At 41.4% G+C, this 17876-nt stretch overlaps 1 protein-coding gene across 1 annotated transcript; it reads left to right on the top strand.

The window, feature by feature from the left end:
• Window positions 1-370: 370 nt before the first annotated feature.
• Window positions 371-1282, top strand: LOC147861304 (pathogenesis-related protein 1A/1B-like). The gene is made up of 2 exons (XM_087323663.1): window positions 371-493; window positions 634-1282. The coding sequence occupies exons 1-2, from the start codon at window positions 421-423 to the stop codon at window positions 1140-1142; spliced, it is 582 nt and encodes a 193-aa protein (XP_087179789.1). The 5' UTR covers window positions 371-420; the 3' UTR covers window positions 1143-1282.
• The last annotated feature ends 16594 nt before the right edge of the window (window positions 1283-17876 follow it).

Genomic DNA, 17876 nt, shown 5'->3' with positions numbered 1-17876 from the left:
CTCTTATTTGCAGGCATCCAAGAGAAAATAACTATTTGAGACACTCTCTTGTTTCATCTATGGATATTAGTGATTTGAGAAGGATGTGGATATGTAATTACCCTGAAAATAAAGTGTTGAGCCAAAACTACACACATGGAAGGACACTTATCGCAATATATATTCTGTAGCTTGTAATTTTTCAAGTACATGATTATTGATAAAGGCTAGTCATATGGAAAGAAAAGAAGAGAATTAGAATCAATTTGAGTGTATCCAATGATGAAGAACATTATGAAAAAGGAATGGCCATGGTGGCTCAAAGGTAAATTTATAGTGGAAAATATGATTGTTTGTGATTAATAATTTATAGAACAAATGTTTGTGTGTATGTATATATACACGCACATAATCATGTACTAGGTACATATTACACTAAGAATGGGAACAATTAACAAATCAATAGACTTGAAAATGATGAGCTTCTCAATCGTTACTTTCTTGCTCCTTATAGGTATTTAGTATTAATGTGGTAATATCTTAATCAATCTTGATTAGCTTTTGATCTTTGCTAGTATAAGTAATTTTAACTATTGAGAGGGGCAAGATCCATGCATGATTAACGTTTGTTTGAACATTTGTGATAATGTGCAGTTCATTATTTCGTTCCCATTAGTGGTATCGTGGATGGGACAATTATCCGTGTTGTCAATACATGGCAAACTACCATTTGTGTGCAACATTGGGCACCCTCTCCAGTGGATGGTGGTTGCTTTGACCTTGCACCTGGAAAATCTTCCAACTTGTTGAATCCATCTTCTTCTACGCAGAAGGTCACAGTTTGGGCATCGCTTGATTCTTGTTCTAAAGTTCAACCTTGCAACCATGGTCCCTCTAGTGGTTTCACTCAATTTGAGTTCACACTACATGGCTCCTCAAACTTTGACTATTACGATGTCTCTGCTGTTGCGGGGTTCAACATGGGTGTATCTGTTTTCCTTACCAATAGTAGTTGCCCTTCTATATCATGTGTAACACTCGAATCTTGTGAAGGTGCAACCAAGGACAATCCGACACACGCAGTCAAAAGTTGCCTTTCTGGCACCTCTAACTATATTGTCAGTTTCTCTAGTCCTTGTCAAAAGGTATGCAATATAGTATAACTCATCAATATGAGACATTTTGCCTATATTCAAATAGTATAGTTTACTTCTTTTTACAATAGCTTCGTCCATGCACATAAGTCAGTGCAAGCTTGTATATGAAGGTTCTTATTTCTTTTGTATCAACTTTTTGTAACCACTCTTGAGCTCAAATGCCTAATATGTTTTAAGCCAACATATGTCTAGCATAATATAATATTTAGTTCTACATATCAAGATGTTCCAACTTGTAAGGTTAACCATTTTGAGATTTGAAGAGGATTTTGCAACCAAAACACATCTTCCTATTTTACATAGGATTAGTACTCAAGACATTACCAATCATGTGTGAGTGCAACCTGCAATTTATCATAAACATCGTCCAATAGTCCATATAGCGTCTATCCAAAGGAAGATTATGCAATTTGCACTATTCATCAACTTTGATTCTCCCAAATCATTATCTCACTAGTAGATACAAAATCTATCAATAGTATATACATGATGAATGTTGACATCGTAATATAGCATTGGCAGGTTCAATGTTCTAGGAGCAAAAAAGAAACCTTATGCATGTCCATCTACATCTCTGCACCAACAAATTAGGTGTCCCATCATTGTATGAACTTCCATCAAAATTACCAATTAATTTAATAGGGATATTTTTCTTTATAATTACTCTCCTTCACGCACAAAAGAACTTTTGACTTCTTTGAACATACTATGGGTCAATATTGTCTTTAAACTATGTCACTAACTTGGTCATGTCCATCATAACTTTCTCTTATTTATGCTATACTTCCCATTCTGGAGATAATGTCTCTAAAGGAAGATGGATTATTAGATTATGTCAAAAATCTAATACTCCATGTATCAAACACTTCCTTCACTTGTTTTTGTTTGGCCCCAATTCAATGGCCATGTTAATTTGTTCTAAATTGGTGAGCAAGTTTGTTATCCACATCATAATTATTAGCCAAGTCACTCCTTTTAAGACTTTATGTTTAATTCTAAACGCGGAATCAACATTGAATTGAGGGCATCAAATCCTTTATTAAGTGTAACATTTTGTTAAATATTTTGAGTGTTTTGTTAACCTAACTCATGTTTTGAGTGATTTCATATTAGTTTTATTTCTTTACTTTTTTGTTTATTGCTAATTTTAGGTGCTTTCTACTACTCGATCTCTCTAGTATATTCCTCTCTCCAATATCTTTTTTTCTTCTCTAGTCCCACAGGTCAAATTTGGCCTCTTTATGGACGATAAAAATTCTAATTCTAATTCTCCATTCACTCCTTTATTCCAAGTTCCAACCTTGCCTTCTTCCTTTCATAAATCTTATTTTCTCTTTGTTATCCCTTACCTACCTATTATGATGTCTCTTTCACCATCTTCATCGATACACTGATATTACGACCCCCGACATGTTAATAGAAATAATATCACAATTGTTTGTTTGAATATCTTTACAAGGTGTAATATTTCCAAATCAAGAATATAAGTTATAGGCCACAAGAAACATGCTCATGTTGTAATTTGTGTCCTTATCGACAATGGTTAATGCATACCACATAATGGGCTTCTAATGTAAATACACATTTTCGGGTTTCTAACTTGTATGGAAGGTAAGGATTCTCATGTAAAATAAACCTTTGGGTGTCCCAACTTTGAGTCTATTTATTTATCTATTTAATTTCTTAATTGTTGTAGTGATTAGGTGGTGTTGCTAATGTTAGTTTAACATAGGACGACCTCATAGTAGGCTATAGTCAGTGGTTGAAAGGTAATTGATTTTAGGGAAAAGTACCAAGATACCCATGGAAGTTGGTTTATTTACCAGAATGCCCGTGGAAGTTCCAAATTTACCAAACTACCCCTATGTCCAAAAAAATACACTTTATAAAGTAATTATACACTCAAATCTACAAACCCTATTTACCAAAATACCCTTCAAACACAAATTTCTTTTTACCATCCCCCCCCCCCCCCCCCCCTCCTCATTATGTATGTGTGTGTGTATATACATAGAGAGAAACATAGTAGTAGTCATTTGTAGAGGCAATAGATGCACCGGGATCGTGTTGGGCCACCAGGAGCTCAGTTGCCGACAACCATAGCCGATTCAGCTTATGCTTCCTCGCAACGATCAACATGATCTCGATATCCTCCAACGGTATACTATGATTACTTGCATGGTTGCTCCCATCATTAATCTACAGAACTAACCCTAGCTTTGCCTCTATCACAAGAAGAACATAATCAATTATACTAGATTGCAAATTAGGCAATGAGCAATAATTACAGGTTGAAGAGTTGAATCATGAATTTACCAAAATACCCTTCAAACACAAATTTCTTTTTACCATCCCCCCCTCCTCCCCCTCCTCATTATGTATGTGTGTGTGTGTATACATAGAGAGAAACATAGTAGTAGTCATTTGTAGAGGCAATAGATGCACCGGGATCGTGTTGGGCCACCAGGAGCTCAGTTGCCGACAACCATAGCCGATTCAGCTTATGCTTCCTCGCAACGATCAACATGATCTCGATATCCTCCAACGGTATACTATGGTTACTTGCATGGTTGCTCCCATCATTAATCTACAGAACTAACCCTAGCTTTGCCTCTATCACAAGAAGAACATAATCAATTATACTAGATTGCAAATTAGGCAATGAGCAATAATTACAGGTTGAAGAGTTGAATCATGAATGAATCACTTGTGTTTTACTTGGACCAAGGTGGACAATTCATCAACTCCAAAGAAATTGGCGGCATGGATGAGCTCAAGGCAAATATGGATACCATAGTGCACAACAGAGTAACTGTAATTGTAAATTATAATTAACATTGTAGGTCATTGGATTAGCAGTGGCAGATGGTAGATTGTAGTGAAGGGGCAGTGCAGGGCCTAGTATTTCGGTACAGGATGGATCAATGATCAATTGGCCAATGTAGAGGAAGCAAAGCAAAGCAATGAATGCATCCTATGAGACTATATCGACAGGAATAACATTTATGTCTCCATGGATTTGAGTTGCGTCGTCCTCCCAGTTACTCAATATACCTATCGGAGAATTGCTTGCGGGACTCCCGGTGATAGAAGAAGAAACAATTTGGTTCTGGCCCTAAAGATAAGACTGTTGTTGGTTAGGGAAGCATTGGCTCACAAAGATGCTACTAGGATTGTGATTTTGGGAGGCGGGTGGGGAATGAGATTGAGCGGATGAAAGGAGGAGGAGGTAGACTGAATCACAAGATGAGGAGGAGGAGGAAGAAGAAGAAGCAAAAGAGGAAGAGGAAGAGGGGGAGAAGATGAGGGGGAATGCGAATCGGTCAGGGCCACAGTCCAGAAGGATGAGGTAATTTGAAGATAAAGCTCCTTAGGCTACTACTCAGCATGAATGTGGAAGGTTGGGCCACCTCTGTTGACATCTATATATATGTATGCTCTCACTCATGCACACACACAGACACAGATAGATGGATGAATGGATAATTAGGGTAGACAGGTAGAAGGATTAGTGATTGTAATGGTAATGGTCACTAACTACAACTATGTTTAACCTTCTTCTTCTTCTCCTGTTGCTATTGTTGCACGCCATGTTTGTAATCAATTCACTCTCTCTCTCTCTCACTCACTCTCTCTCTCTCTCTAGATGTTCTTTTCCTCTCTTTTTCTCTGTGCTCCTTTGCTTGTTGTTTGTTAAAAACATGAGCTTCTATTATGAGCTATTAATATGTATCTCTGATATCTGTTTCTCTCTATGTATATATATACACACACACACACACATACATAACGAGGGGGGAGGATATGGTAAAAAGAAATTTGTGTTTGAAGGGTAGTTGAGAGATCAAGCTCAACTTAGTTTAGTTAGTTAGTCAACACATGTAACTTAGTAGTTACCTAGATAGAATCTAGTTAGTGTGTTGACCATAAAGCCTTAAATAGGATTTTGTACTTGAGTGGGATACATTGTAGATTCACCACTCCATGCTCATTTAATATAGGACTTACACGTTTTACCTATGTTCTCCTAGCACATGTGCACCCTTGCACATGAAACCTATATATACCTCATTGAAGGTATTTTTGTATTTGATGATGTTGAAGCTAATTTAATATACTTACTCATCCCCCATCTTGTGTTATTCATAAGTGTATCTCTCTCTCTCTTCCTCTCACACACAAACACACATATCACTTAATCTTCCACGCTTAACTTAATCACATAATTAAGTATTAATTATTCCTTAATTAATTACCTAATCCTTAACAATCTCTTAGATCTATTTCTCTCTATGTATATATACACACACACACATACATACATACATAATGAGGGGGGAGGATATGATAAAAAAAAATTTGTGTTTGAAGGGTATTGTGCTAAATAAGGCTTGTAGATTTGAGTGTATAATTACTTTATAAACTGTATTTTTTTGGACATAGGGGTAGTTTGGTAAATTTGGAACTTCCAGGGGCATTCTGGTAAATAGATGAACTTCCAGGGGTATCCTGGTACTTTTCCCTTGATTTTATATGTTGTATTTTATAGTCTGTGCCATAGTGGAGTAACAAACCCAATTCCTTATTTAGTTTATTGTTAAGGAAGGGCACTCATTAGTGAGCCTTGGAAGTGAAATGTTCCAATGTACGAGTCATGCTTGATCTTTGGTCCTTGAATTAGCAACACTACTTTGCAATAACCATCACCACAAGGTCATCATCACAAGATGCTTACTATTCTTTATGGTACTAGTTTGACAAGCCTACGGCATCAACAACACTTAAGTCACCACAATCACCAACACCAACACTATAATAATTATCCATAGAACATTGTCATCATAAGATAAGGCACATTAAAGTAAGAGACCTTGTCACACTCTACAACTTAGCAAGGAACCAAGTAAAATCCATTGTGCCTTAAACTAAACACATTGAACTCTACCATTTGGCAAACCACTTGTATGAGACTCATTTTTTTATAAAGAAAGGGCTGAAATTGTGCACTAATCTAAACAATGTTGATTCATTTAATATAATTAAGATCCTACAACTCACCAAGAAATTAGCAAGTTCAACTATACACCGATATATATGACGAACTCTATCATTTGGCAAACCACTTCTATGAGACTCGTTTTTTTTGTAAAGAAAGGGTTGAAATTGCACAGTAACCAATGTTGATTCATTGAATATAATCAAGATTTTACAACTCACCAAGTAAATTAACAAGTTCGACTATATACTGATATATATGACATGCCAGCAACCGATACACCAACTATAGAGGAATGTGTGCTCAAACATACATAGCATACTATTTTTAAAGTTTTAAAAAAGTTTATCAACCAAATGTGATTAAATCCCACTTTTATTATTCTTGCTTAAAGATGTCTAACTATCACCTCTTCTCTAGAGGATCGAAACTTGGGCCATATTATCCCACCCTTAATCTTACCCTTGATTGTGTCATCCCGTGTGTGTGTGTGTGTGTGTGTGTGTAAAATATCATAATATAAAGTTGCCATGAAAATCCACCTTCGATGTACAACCTCTTATTCAAGTAGTGCTTTGAGGGGAGAGGACAGTCACCCCTTCTTTGACCCCTTCCCTAATAATTACTTCTCCAGGAGGCTCGCATCAAATTTGTGACACACAAGTATTATAAGCTTATGGGGATCATGGGGTGTTAGAGACCATACGCTTATGCATGAGGGTCAATGACCAAGCAAGAGAGTGAGAGAGGTGTAGCGCATGAGAAAAGATGAGAATGTGAATTGTGTGTGTGTGTGTGTGTGTGTGTGTGTGTGTGTGTGTGTGTGTGTGTGTGTGTGTAGCATTTGATTACTTGTCTCACTTAGCATCACATTTAACGTCTTCACTATGTGGCGAGAAACATCATATATTATAGTTGAGGTTTAAATAAATAGCAATTCTATGAGTTGTGTTTCTCTAGACTCTGACACCAACGCTCTATTTTGTAGTTGTGAGTGCCAAGGATTGGTGTTCCTTGATGTTATCATTCACTTCAAAGTTCGGCAATGACAAGTTACATGACAAGCTTTGGATATCTACCTCAAACCTTTTGGCACTTCCAATGGAGCAAGTATATTGATGATAGGGTTTAGGGTTTTTGGATCGAGAGCCTTCTACACGATGCAGACCACCATATCTCCTGTCACCGTTCATCCTAACGCTGCTCAGCCTTCCGCCATTCAGCCTGCCGCCACCCAACCTATCGCAGTCCAACCTATTGTAGCCGATGGTTGTTCAAATCATCTAGAGGGATGTGTAGGGGTTTCCGTTTATCCCACAGTAAATGTGGAAAAGCCGTTTGTCCCCTTTAGTTTACCTGCTATAGCCAATCCAGTTGCCACGGTCAGCCTCTCAACATCCTCCATAACTCTGGTGTTCTTCAATGCAACGGCAAACAAAGAGCAATTGTCGCGTTGTCGCGAATAGTCTAACCGGGGCTCCCGTGTAGCTAACTCGGATATCACACCTATTTCGGACAATGTAGTAGAGCTTCTGTTGTCAAAACAAGATAAAGCACATATTGTAAGAGAGATTCAGCATCTAGAGAAGAGGACTATCATTGCGCAAATTTTGGGCATTCGTCCTCAACGTGCTAATCTTCGTTTGCTATTGCAAGCCACTTTGAAACAAGATGTTGACAACATCATGGATATCCAAATACTTGGTTGAAACTATTATCAAGTGGAGTTCGAGCTCGAACGAATGGTACCAATCTTGCTAGAGAAGAAAACAGTGGCAGTTAAGGGAGGATGGGTTTTCTTCCACAAGTGGATTCACAACTTCTCCGCAAATCAAGTACTTCATGATTTAGATTCATATCATACATGTGTGGCAGTGTTTCCCAATTTACGTAAAGAGTGGGTGCCTTTTGTGCATCTAATTGCCAGTACTATTGGTACGGTCTTGGAAACTTATGATAAGCCTCATCAGAACAAGGATAGGCATATGGGAGTTACATCAACAAAACTTTTGATTTCTAAGTCCACAGTTTTTGCCCTCAAATATCTTGTTGCCCAATTTACTTGACTCAAGACAGGAATCGTATTCTCAGAAAATATTGTATAGGGGTTTGCCAAATCAATGTTTTTAGTGTTTTGGATTTAATAAAGACACAGACAAGCATGTACCCAATACAAATATAGTATTGTATTAGGCTAGATCTGAGGGTTGGACTAAGGTTAGGCATAGGAAAACATCTTCACAAGTATCTTATGACAAGCCTCATCAAGTGTCAATTAATAATTTAAAGGAATTTCCCCCCTTACAGAATAGGTATTCTACTCTCCATGTATAAGAGGATCGGTCACATGAAGTGAATACTTCGGATCAACCATCAACCCATCTTTCCCAACAGAGATTTAATTCAGGTTTTTCCTTACAAAAGACAGACTTACTTTCCACGCAGTTGCCTATTAAGTCTTTTCTGAGGTTAGTAATAGGCCAACCACCATTGAAAATTGTTGAGAATCAGCAGTTCACACTAGCTGTTAATTTGGCTTCTTCTGAAAAATTAAAAGGAAAAGTCATTTCTGCTCAAAATATTACAGATGTGGAAATGCCTCCAAGTGTTATGGGAATCGAAGCAAACCAACAAATCAATGTCTCTGTTAATTCACTTCCCTTTGATAAGCTTGTAGGAAAATCTATTTCTAGTCAATCAAATATTATGGGTGTTGAAATGGCTCAAGAAGTACATAAACTCCCTTGTGTTGGATTTCAATTCACAGTTTCACAGGATACCCTGACACTTCAAACCCCTCAAAAGCAAGTTAAAGATCATAGGGTGCATAAGTATGCAGGGAACTATCTTCTTTTAAAAAGACAAGCAAGAGCTCAAGAGGGTGCCCAGAAATGCCGTCAGGATGATCTCCTTGAGAAAAGGACACCAATACACCTTACATCTTCTTTCCTAGAATGTGCAAGGCCTAGGTGGTCAGGCTTTTCACAGATTTAAAGGACTTTTACGCCTGGATTTAGGTACTGCTAATGTAGGCACTATTGATATTCATTTTTTACAAGAGCGTCACTTATGCATGGATAGGATTCAGAAGTATGGATCTATTTTACCAAGACGGTGGACTCATTTCTGGATTCTTGCCTTTGGCCCCACTGACCGATAGGCTAGATTATGCATTGCAATTAAACAACATTTACAATCTATCATTGTGTCAGCTGCTACTATTGTGAATAAACGGGCACAATTCCTTATTGTAAAAACAAGATCCCAAAAGGTTGCCCTTATGAATCTCTATGCCCCTAATGTCGAATACAAGTGTATAATGGACGTATTCACACTATCCCTTTCTATAGCCCAAGTTTGGGGCATTTGTGTAATTAGCATAAAGGGTAGTTGCCCTAAGTCGGTCACTATATATAGTGACCTTGTAACCTTTTTGTAAGGTTGGGTGTTGTATTCTTTTTCTATTGAATAAAGAGTCTTTTGTGCCTCTCTCTCTCTCTCTCTCTCTCCATCTCTGTGCACGACCTCAGAAACGATCATACACAGGTACAGAACAGAATCGAATGCTTCTTAATCTTCCGCGTAGACGACCTCGTCTCCAACATCTGGTATCAGAGCCTGCACAGTAGTCGGTCCTTCAATCCGCTGTCGGCCGTCGTCTCAGCCTGCACAACATTCGGTTTCCTGCGTCATTCGAAGAAGAGAGAAGAAGAAGAGAAACGAGGCTTGCATCTCATCGCGTTAGATCATCTTCGCTTGGAGTAAGCCAGCAGGTTGTACTCTGTCCCTTGTGATCGTAACCGCTCGAGGTGAAATCCCCTTGTGCAACATTGACACGATCGTGCTCCATTCGGTTAAACGGCATCCGAAGAGGTCATCAAACGCTGCTCGCCGCTCATTGTAACCACTCGGTGCAGATCGGTCTCAAGACAACAACCCAAATTCGTGCTTCATCTGGCTGATCGACATTCGGGAGGACCAGTTGGATCCGTCTCTCTCGTTGCTGCAGTCAACCGAAGCAGAATCGGTCCAGATAATCGGTTTCAATAATCGGTATTCGGCATATATATCCGAAGCGAACCGGGCTCACTCCGACTCGGCAACATTCGGGAAGACCAGTCGGTTCTGTCCCTCAAGCTACCGGAGTCAATTCGAGCAAGTTCCGAAGCCGAACCGACTCGGGTTCAAATCCGACTAGAACGATATCGGGTGAGCCAACCAGCTGCACTCCAACAAGGTTCGTAGTCAACTCCGAACCGAGCTTCGTCAACCGAAACCAAATTTGATGGCATCAACATCCGGCTCGTCAGAAATGAGTCTACGAAAGTTCGATGGATCGAACTTCAACTTCTGGAAGGAACAAATGCAGGACTATCTCATAGTCAAGGGGCAAATCGATCCCATCGAAAATGAAGAACCTCCAGAAGGATACAAACCAATTGAGTGGCAGAAGCTGGACAGAATCGTCCGTGCCACGATTCGGATGCACCTATCGGAATCGGTATACTTTACGGTGCAATCGTGTACGACAGCATTCGAACTGTGGAAAACACTGTCGGACACTTACGAAAAGAAGGTCGCCGCAACGAAGATGTTTCTAATCCGGCGCCTCTACAACTTGCGGATGAAAGAATCTGATTCGGTTCAAGCACACCTCAATGAGTACGAAAGCATAAGCTCCCAAATCTCATCTCAGGGGACGGCAATCGAGGATGAACTCAGAGCAATGATACTCATGAGCAGCCTTCCCTCATCATGGGAAACTTTCGTCACAACTGTGTGCAACGCGTCAACCACGGCTGTTAAATACTCCGAAGTCACGAGCGCAATCCTGACCGAAGCAGCTCGGAGAAAGTCTTTCGCCAAAGACTCAACAGACGACGCTTATGTAGTACAAGGTTCGACAGACCGATCGAACATACGAGGAAGAGACTCCTCACGACCGCCGAACAATCAGCGAAGACGGAGCCAGTCACGGGATAACCGAATCTGCAACTACTGCAAGAAACCCGGACACATCAAAGCCGACTGCCGCGCACTCAAGAACAAGAACGACAAGTCTCAGAGATCAGACAAGAAGAGTGGCCGGCATGAGGAGATCAATTACGTCAGCTTCTCAGCTGATGTGCTACCAAACGACCCGAATATACTATCAATCGAAAATCCAGTCGGATCAGAAGTTCTGCTCACGACTGAAGAATCGAGCACATGGCTCTTAGATTCGGGCGCGTCATTTCACGTGACTCCTCATCGATCCCAATTTCGGCAATATACGATCCGTCACTCCGACTCAGTTCGAGTCGGCAACTCGCAACACTGTGACATCATCGAAATCGGCACAGTAGAGCTCAACCTTGCAGGTGGCTCTACACTTGTACTCCACAATGTCCGACATGTACCTGAGCTCTCAAGGCCATTGATCTCAGTCGGACAACTAGATGAAGACGGCATTCGTGCCGGTTTTTCTTCGGGAGGGTGGACACTCCACAGGGGGAACCTCCTGCTTGCTAGAGGACCCAAGATACACTCCCTGTATCCGTTACATGTTACGCTCAGAGAGGGTAACCTGTTTTTGGTGGATATTCCTGTGTCATCACTATGGCACAGAAGATTAGGACACCTCAGCAAGGCCGGCATCACGCATCTATCTAGAGCCGGATACATCCCCAAACTCTCCTTTTCCGACCATCAATTCTGCGAGCATTGCCAGTATGGCAAACAAGCAGCCGCATCACACCCGACATCAGCACCAAGAGAAACGAGACCTCTCGATTTAGTCCATTCGGACGTCTGTGGCCCAATGCCGCATCAGTCTCTAGGCGGTGCCTCTTACTTCGTCAGTTTTATTGACGATTCGACTCGAAAGGTGTGGGCTTATCCGATTCGCACCAAAGATCGGGTCTTCTCGATCTTCTCAGATTGGCTCGCTATGGTAGAAAATCAAACCGACCGAAAACTGAAATGCTTTCGGACAGACAATGGGGGAGAGTTCAAATCAGAAGAATTCGTCAAATTCTGCCGACAACGCGGCATCCGACGTGAATTTACGGCACCACACAGTCCGGAGCAAAACGGGATTGCAGAACGAATGAATCGGACAATCCAAGAAAGGATAGTTTCCATGCTCCAACACTCCGGACTGTCGGATGGCTTCTGGGCAGAGGCTCTACTCACGGCAGTACACATAATCAATATGTCGCCAAGTAGACCTCTAGGACTTCAAATTCCTCAGGAACTATGGATCGGCAGTAAGCTGAATTACGACAAGCTGAGGATCTTCGGATGCGAGGCGTACGCCCTTATTCCGAAAGATGATCGCCGAAAACTTGCACCTCGGTCCAGGAAATGCATTTTCCTTGGATATGGATCAGACGGCGAAATGGGATACCGACTCTGGGACCCCGAACGCAGACAAATCGTTCGAAGTTCGGACGTTGTGTTCAACGAGTCGGCTATGAATCCATCAATCGAAAAACCGATCGAAGTCCGAAGGGTAACATTTTCCGATGTGCCGACCCTTCAAGAAGGCCCCGCTCTCAACACACGGTCAGCTTCACGGGTAGCTGAACCTTACACTACCGACTCAGACAACCCCGACTCGGCACAGCAGAACAATCCGCTTTCGGACCATCCGACCACGATACTCGATGCGACCAGTCCAATCATACCTCGACGATCCGAGAGACTGTCGCAACCTCCGGAGAGGTACTCTCCTGGAATTTTCTTCACCGACGCCGGCGAACCGACGTCTTACGAAGAAGCATCGACATCTGTCGATTCAGCCACCTGGCATCTGGCGATGGAGTCGGAAATGCACTCCATTCGGGCAAACAAGACTTGGGATCTGGTCGAATTACCTAAGAATCGACGTGCTCTTCCTTGCAAGTGGGTTTATCGACTAAAAGAGACGTCTGATTCGACCACCCCAAAGTACAAGGCCAGATTAGTTGCGAAGGGCTTCCGACAAGAATATGGCGTCGACTTCGACGAGATTTTTTCACCAGTGGTGAAAATGACAACCCTTCGTTTTCTACTCGGCGTAGTGGCAGCCGACAACTTGGAGCTGATTCAGCTAGACGTCAAAACAGCCTTCCTCCATGGTGATCTCGAGGAGGAAATTTATATGGAGCAGCCAAAAGGCTTCGTGGCAACTGGCCAAGAACATCTAGTCTGCCGACTCAGGAAGAGTCTATACGGCCTCAAACAGGCACCGCGACAATGGTACAAGAAGTTCGACGACTTCATCCAATCGATCGGCTTCTCAAAAAGCGATGAGGACCATTGTCTTTTTACCAACACAGCTCAAGATGGATCACCCATCTTCCTCATCATCTACGTGGACGACATGCTAATTTCTGGACGCCACGCGGGCGAACTTGCCGATCTCATTCGGCAACTGCGGTTGAAGTTTGCCATGAAGGACCTCGGTCCGGCACGACACATCCTTGGCATGAAGATTAGTCGGCATCGCGATAAACGACATCTTTTTTTGTCTCAGACCGAATATATCGGACGTGTCTTGGAACGCTTCAACATGCAATCAGCCAAATCTGCTTCAACCCCGCTCCCCATGAATCTTCGGCTCTCTCAGTGAGACTGCCCGACATCCGGTCCGGAGGGGGAAGATATGAAGTCGGTACCGTATGCACCGGCAGTCGGCTCCCTTATGTACCTGATGGTCGCGACACGGCCTGATATTTCTCATGCCGTAGGAGTCGTTAGCAGATTTATGCACAATCCTGGCCGATCGCATTGGAACGCAGTCAAGCATGTGTTCAGATATCTGGCTGGCACAAAAGACCATGGCATTCTTTTCGGTCCGAACCGAACCTCAGGCGTAGTCGGTTACACCGACTCGGATTTCGCCGGCTGTATAGACAGTCGGAAATCAACAACCGGATACTGCTTCAAATTCGGCAATGGAGCAATCTCGTGGAAGTCGAAACTTCAGGAGTGCACAGCGACCTCAACGACCGAAGCAGAATATGTAGCTGCGTCCGACGCAGCAAAAGAAGCTTTGTGGCTCGGTCGGCTGGCGCACACGTTTCGACAAGTCGACCATGACTCGGCTCCAGTTGTCTACAACGACAGTCAAGGTGCTGTTGCCTTGTCGAAAAATCCGGTTCACCACAACGCCTCCAAACATATCGACGTTCGATATCACTTCGTTCGGGACTGCGTCATTTCAGGGAAAATCGGTCTAGAGAAAATATCCACAACCGACAATGTTGCAGATGGAATGACCAAGTGTCTTTCGGCAGACCGTTTTCGGTCTCTTCGGCATCAGATGGGCGTAACGACAAACCAGTCCGGTTAGAGCCGGACACAGAGCAGGATGGTTCCCGACAACCGACATCAGTTCCTTAATGATCGGCTTCAACTGTTCCGACCCGACCAGTTCGGTCTTCTGCCTTCGGACCCTGCCGACCCGAACAAAGCTGATATGTCCGAGAACCTAAGTCTATACCTGTAATCTTAGATAACCCATGTATACGCCCATTACGGGGGAGTGTCGAATACAAGTGTATAATGGACGTATTCACACTATCCCTTTCTATAGCCCAAGTTTGGGGCATTTGTGTAATTAGCATAAAGGGTAGTTGCCCTAAGTCGGTCACTATATATAGTGACCTTGTAACCTTTTTGTAAGGTTGGGTGTTGTATTCTTTTTCTATTGAATAAAGAGTCTTTTGTGCCTCTCTCTCTCTCTCTCTCTCTCCATCTCTGTGCACGACCTCAGAAACGATCATACACAGGTACAGAACAGAATCGAATGCTTCTTAATCTTCCGCATAGACGACCTCGTCTCCAACACCTAATTCTACAGCAGAACGGGCAAAGTTATGGCTATCTCTTTCTGATTATGCGAGTTTGGCGGATTGTTGGTTGGTGGGAGGCGACTTTAATATGATTGAGGATGTTGCTGATAGAATGGGAGGTATAACTACTACAATTTCAAGATGGGAAGTTAAGTGTTGGGACTACTTTTGTTTTACCTATGGTTTGCCAAATTTATGGAAGGTGCACTCATTTTCACATATACAAGGATCCCTTCAATTTTCTAGATCAGATGGAAGTTTGGTTGCTACAAATTTGTCTCGACTAATAGATTTTATGCTAGTAGTGTTTTTTGGGAAGCAGGTGGATCCATAGGAATTATTCCGGGATCAGTTATCTCTGACCACAACCCTCTAAAGTTACATGTTACATTTACTAAGAGGCAATACTCGAGGCAATTGCATATCCCTCCTGCATTGTTATCTGATGATAATCATCAGATGTCAATCACTCAAATATGGTCAAATTACAATTTCTCGGATGACAGTTTGCTTAGCAATATGGCTCATGCCATACTCGATACAAAGATTCTATTCACAAAAATAGTTTCAGCATCTGTTTATCACTGTAATTCAGAGATTGCTAACCTGCATCGTGCTCTTGCAGCATTACAACAATTGTTGGAAAGGTATCCAACTTCATCTATATTATGTTGTGATTTGCAGTAAGTAAAAAGCAGTTTAAAGGAAAAACAAGAAGCACACTCAATGTTCTTTTACTATCATAATGTTGCTCATTGGTCGCAAAGGCAAGATTAGGTCAATAAGGAACTCTTCAATCAATTTAAACGGAAAACTAGATCCCCTTCTATTACTTCTTTGAAACGGCTTGATGGATTCTATACGTATAGTCTCAGATGTCTCTGAGATGCGAAGTATAGTCTCAAATTATTTTCATAACTTATTGTTTGCTGAATCTTTTACGACAAACAATTTTAAGAAGAAACAAGTTGTTCTTGCAACTATTGAACAGAAGGTTACAAATGTAATGGCCTCTCAGTTATTACAACCGTTTACATCTCAAGAGGTCTTTTTTGCGGCTAAATCCTTAGGTAAGCATGTTTGTCCGGGAAAAGATGGAATAGGAATTGGCTTCTACTTGCATTATTGGGATTTTTTTGGTCCTCTCCTTACTAGAGCAGTTAATTTAATATTCTCAATATGCCGACGGAATGGATAGAAGGAATCATATATATGATTCCTAAATCGGATGCTCAATGTGATGAAGTCTCCAAGTGGCGGCGAATAACATTGCTTAATATTGTGTATAAGATTGTGGCAAAAACTATTGCAGTTAGACTACGACTTGTATTGCCGTCTATTATTCATGACACACAATCTGGCTTTCTACAAGATAGAAGTATTTTTTATAATATTTTTTTGTTCTGGGAAATGGTTGCATTAGCTCAGCAACATAAACAGCAACTTGCAGTATTATTGCTTGACTTCTAAAAGGCATATGATAAAGTGGATTGGGACTTTCTTGAGGCAGTGCTGTCAAGATTGGGTTTTCCTGCCGCATGGATAAAAGATGTTTCATCCCTTTACAGGCATGCTTCTAGTTCCGTTTTGTTTGCCGGAGAATACGAGACGTTATTTCCTATCTCCAGATCTGTTAGGCAAGGATGCCCTCTTGCACCATTTCTTTTTATCTTGTTTGGGGAAGCCTTGTCCTCCTACCTAAGATCGTCAACTGCTGGTATCAAAGGCATAGTATTACACAGTCCACTATAGTGGATGTTGAGTTTGCAAATGATACAACCCTCTATGTTGACAAGGAGATTGGTAATCTTGGTCGAGTAGAAAATGCTTTGCAGGTTTTCTCAAATGCTATAGGTGGAATAAGTCGGTTGGCCTTTGGGTGGGTGCAAAAACTCATCCTGAGTGGTATCCAGGTTATGCTTTCCGATGGTTTCATCATGGTGAGCCAGTTCGATATTTGGGATGTATGGTTGGAATAGATTTAAGGCCAGAAGCAATGCTATCTCCGTTACTATTATCAATAAAACATAAATTATTGTATTAGGATGCCTAACAATTGTCTTTCGTGGGTCGGCTTGTAGTAGCAAACACAGTACTATTGGCATCAATGTGGTTTATAGCATCTATGTGGCTATTTTCTAGATCAACAATAACAAAAGTGCAAAGCTTAATCCGGAATTTCCTTTGGGGGGGGGGACATGGCTCTCCTACCTACAGTAGCCAAAGTTGCTTAGAATGTGTTAATTCAACCTAAAATCAATGGAGGGCTGGGTTTGATAGATCCTTTGATGCAGTCAAGAGCTCTCTTGACTAAGTTTGTTATCAGAGGTTTGTTGCTCGAATTAGAAGCTTGGAAATGAATGTTTTAAAATCAGTTAATGCAGTTAACTCCTAAGACAGGAGGAGCATGGTCACCCTCTCTAAAGTGGTTGTTCTTGAATGACATGAAAACGCCAAGGAGGAATCTTGCATCCAATAGATTTTTGCTAGGAATCATAAGAGCATGGGATGCGATTAAATCATTTTTGCTATAGGACAAACCTTCTACTTGGGATGCATTACTTAATCAGCCTATGCTTGCCAATTCTCTATTTCGGGATAATACAGGAAAAGTATTGGGCCTGCATACTCACCTTGCTTGGGGTAAATTGGATAATGGTCAGCTGCATCTGTAAGAACTTGGACTCATTTTCAACAAATGTCGCAAGAAGATCGACTTGCACATCTACAATCAGTTCATGGTGCCAAGATAATGATGGCCACCTTATCAGCAACATATACTTCGTTTTTTACAACCTTCCAACCTAGGTAGGAACATTTATGGTTTGGATGCTTCACAAATGATACATTGATGGTTATTAAGGACATTTCACCTAATGGGTGCGTTTCTTATTTTGAGGTCCTAGACAACAATAGATTGCAATC

This window comes from Azolla caroliniana, unplaced genomic scaffold (genome assembly GCF_043228905.1).
Source record: "Azolla caroliniana isolate FFs.n. ecotype wild unplaced genomic scaffold, voAzoCaro1.0.p SCAF_8, whole genome shotgun sequence".
Classification (NCBI taxonomy): domain Eukaryota; kingdom Viridiplantae; phylum Streptophyta; class Polypodiopsida; order Salviniales; family Salviniaceae; genus Azolla; species Azolla caroliniana.
The sequence above is the reverse complement of the archived record's forward strand: the minus strand, read 5'-3'. Positions and strand labels throughout refer to the sequence as shown.

Bases quoted from the DNA above. Each gene is read 5' to 3' on its own strand.
- LOC147861304 (XM_087323663.1), top strand. From the start codon at position 421: ATGGGAACAATTAACAAATCAATAGACTTGAAAATGATGAGCTTCTCA. The intron at 494-633 runs GTATTTAGTATT...GATAATGTGCAG, and splicing joins TACTTTCTTGCTCCTTATAG to TTCATTATTTCGTTCCCATT.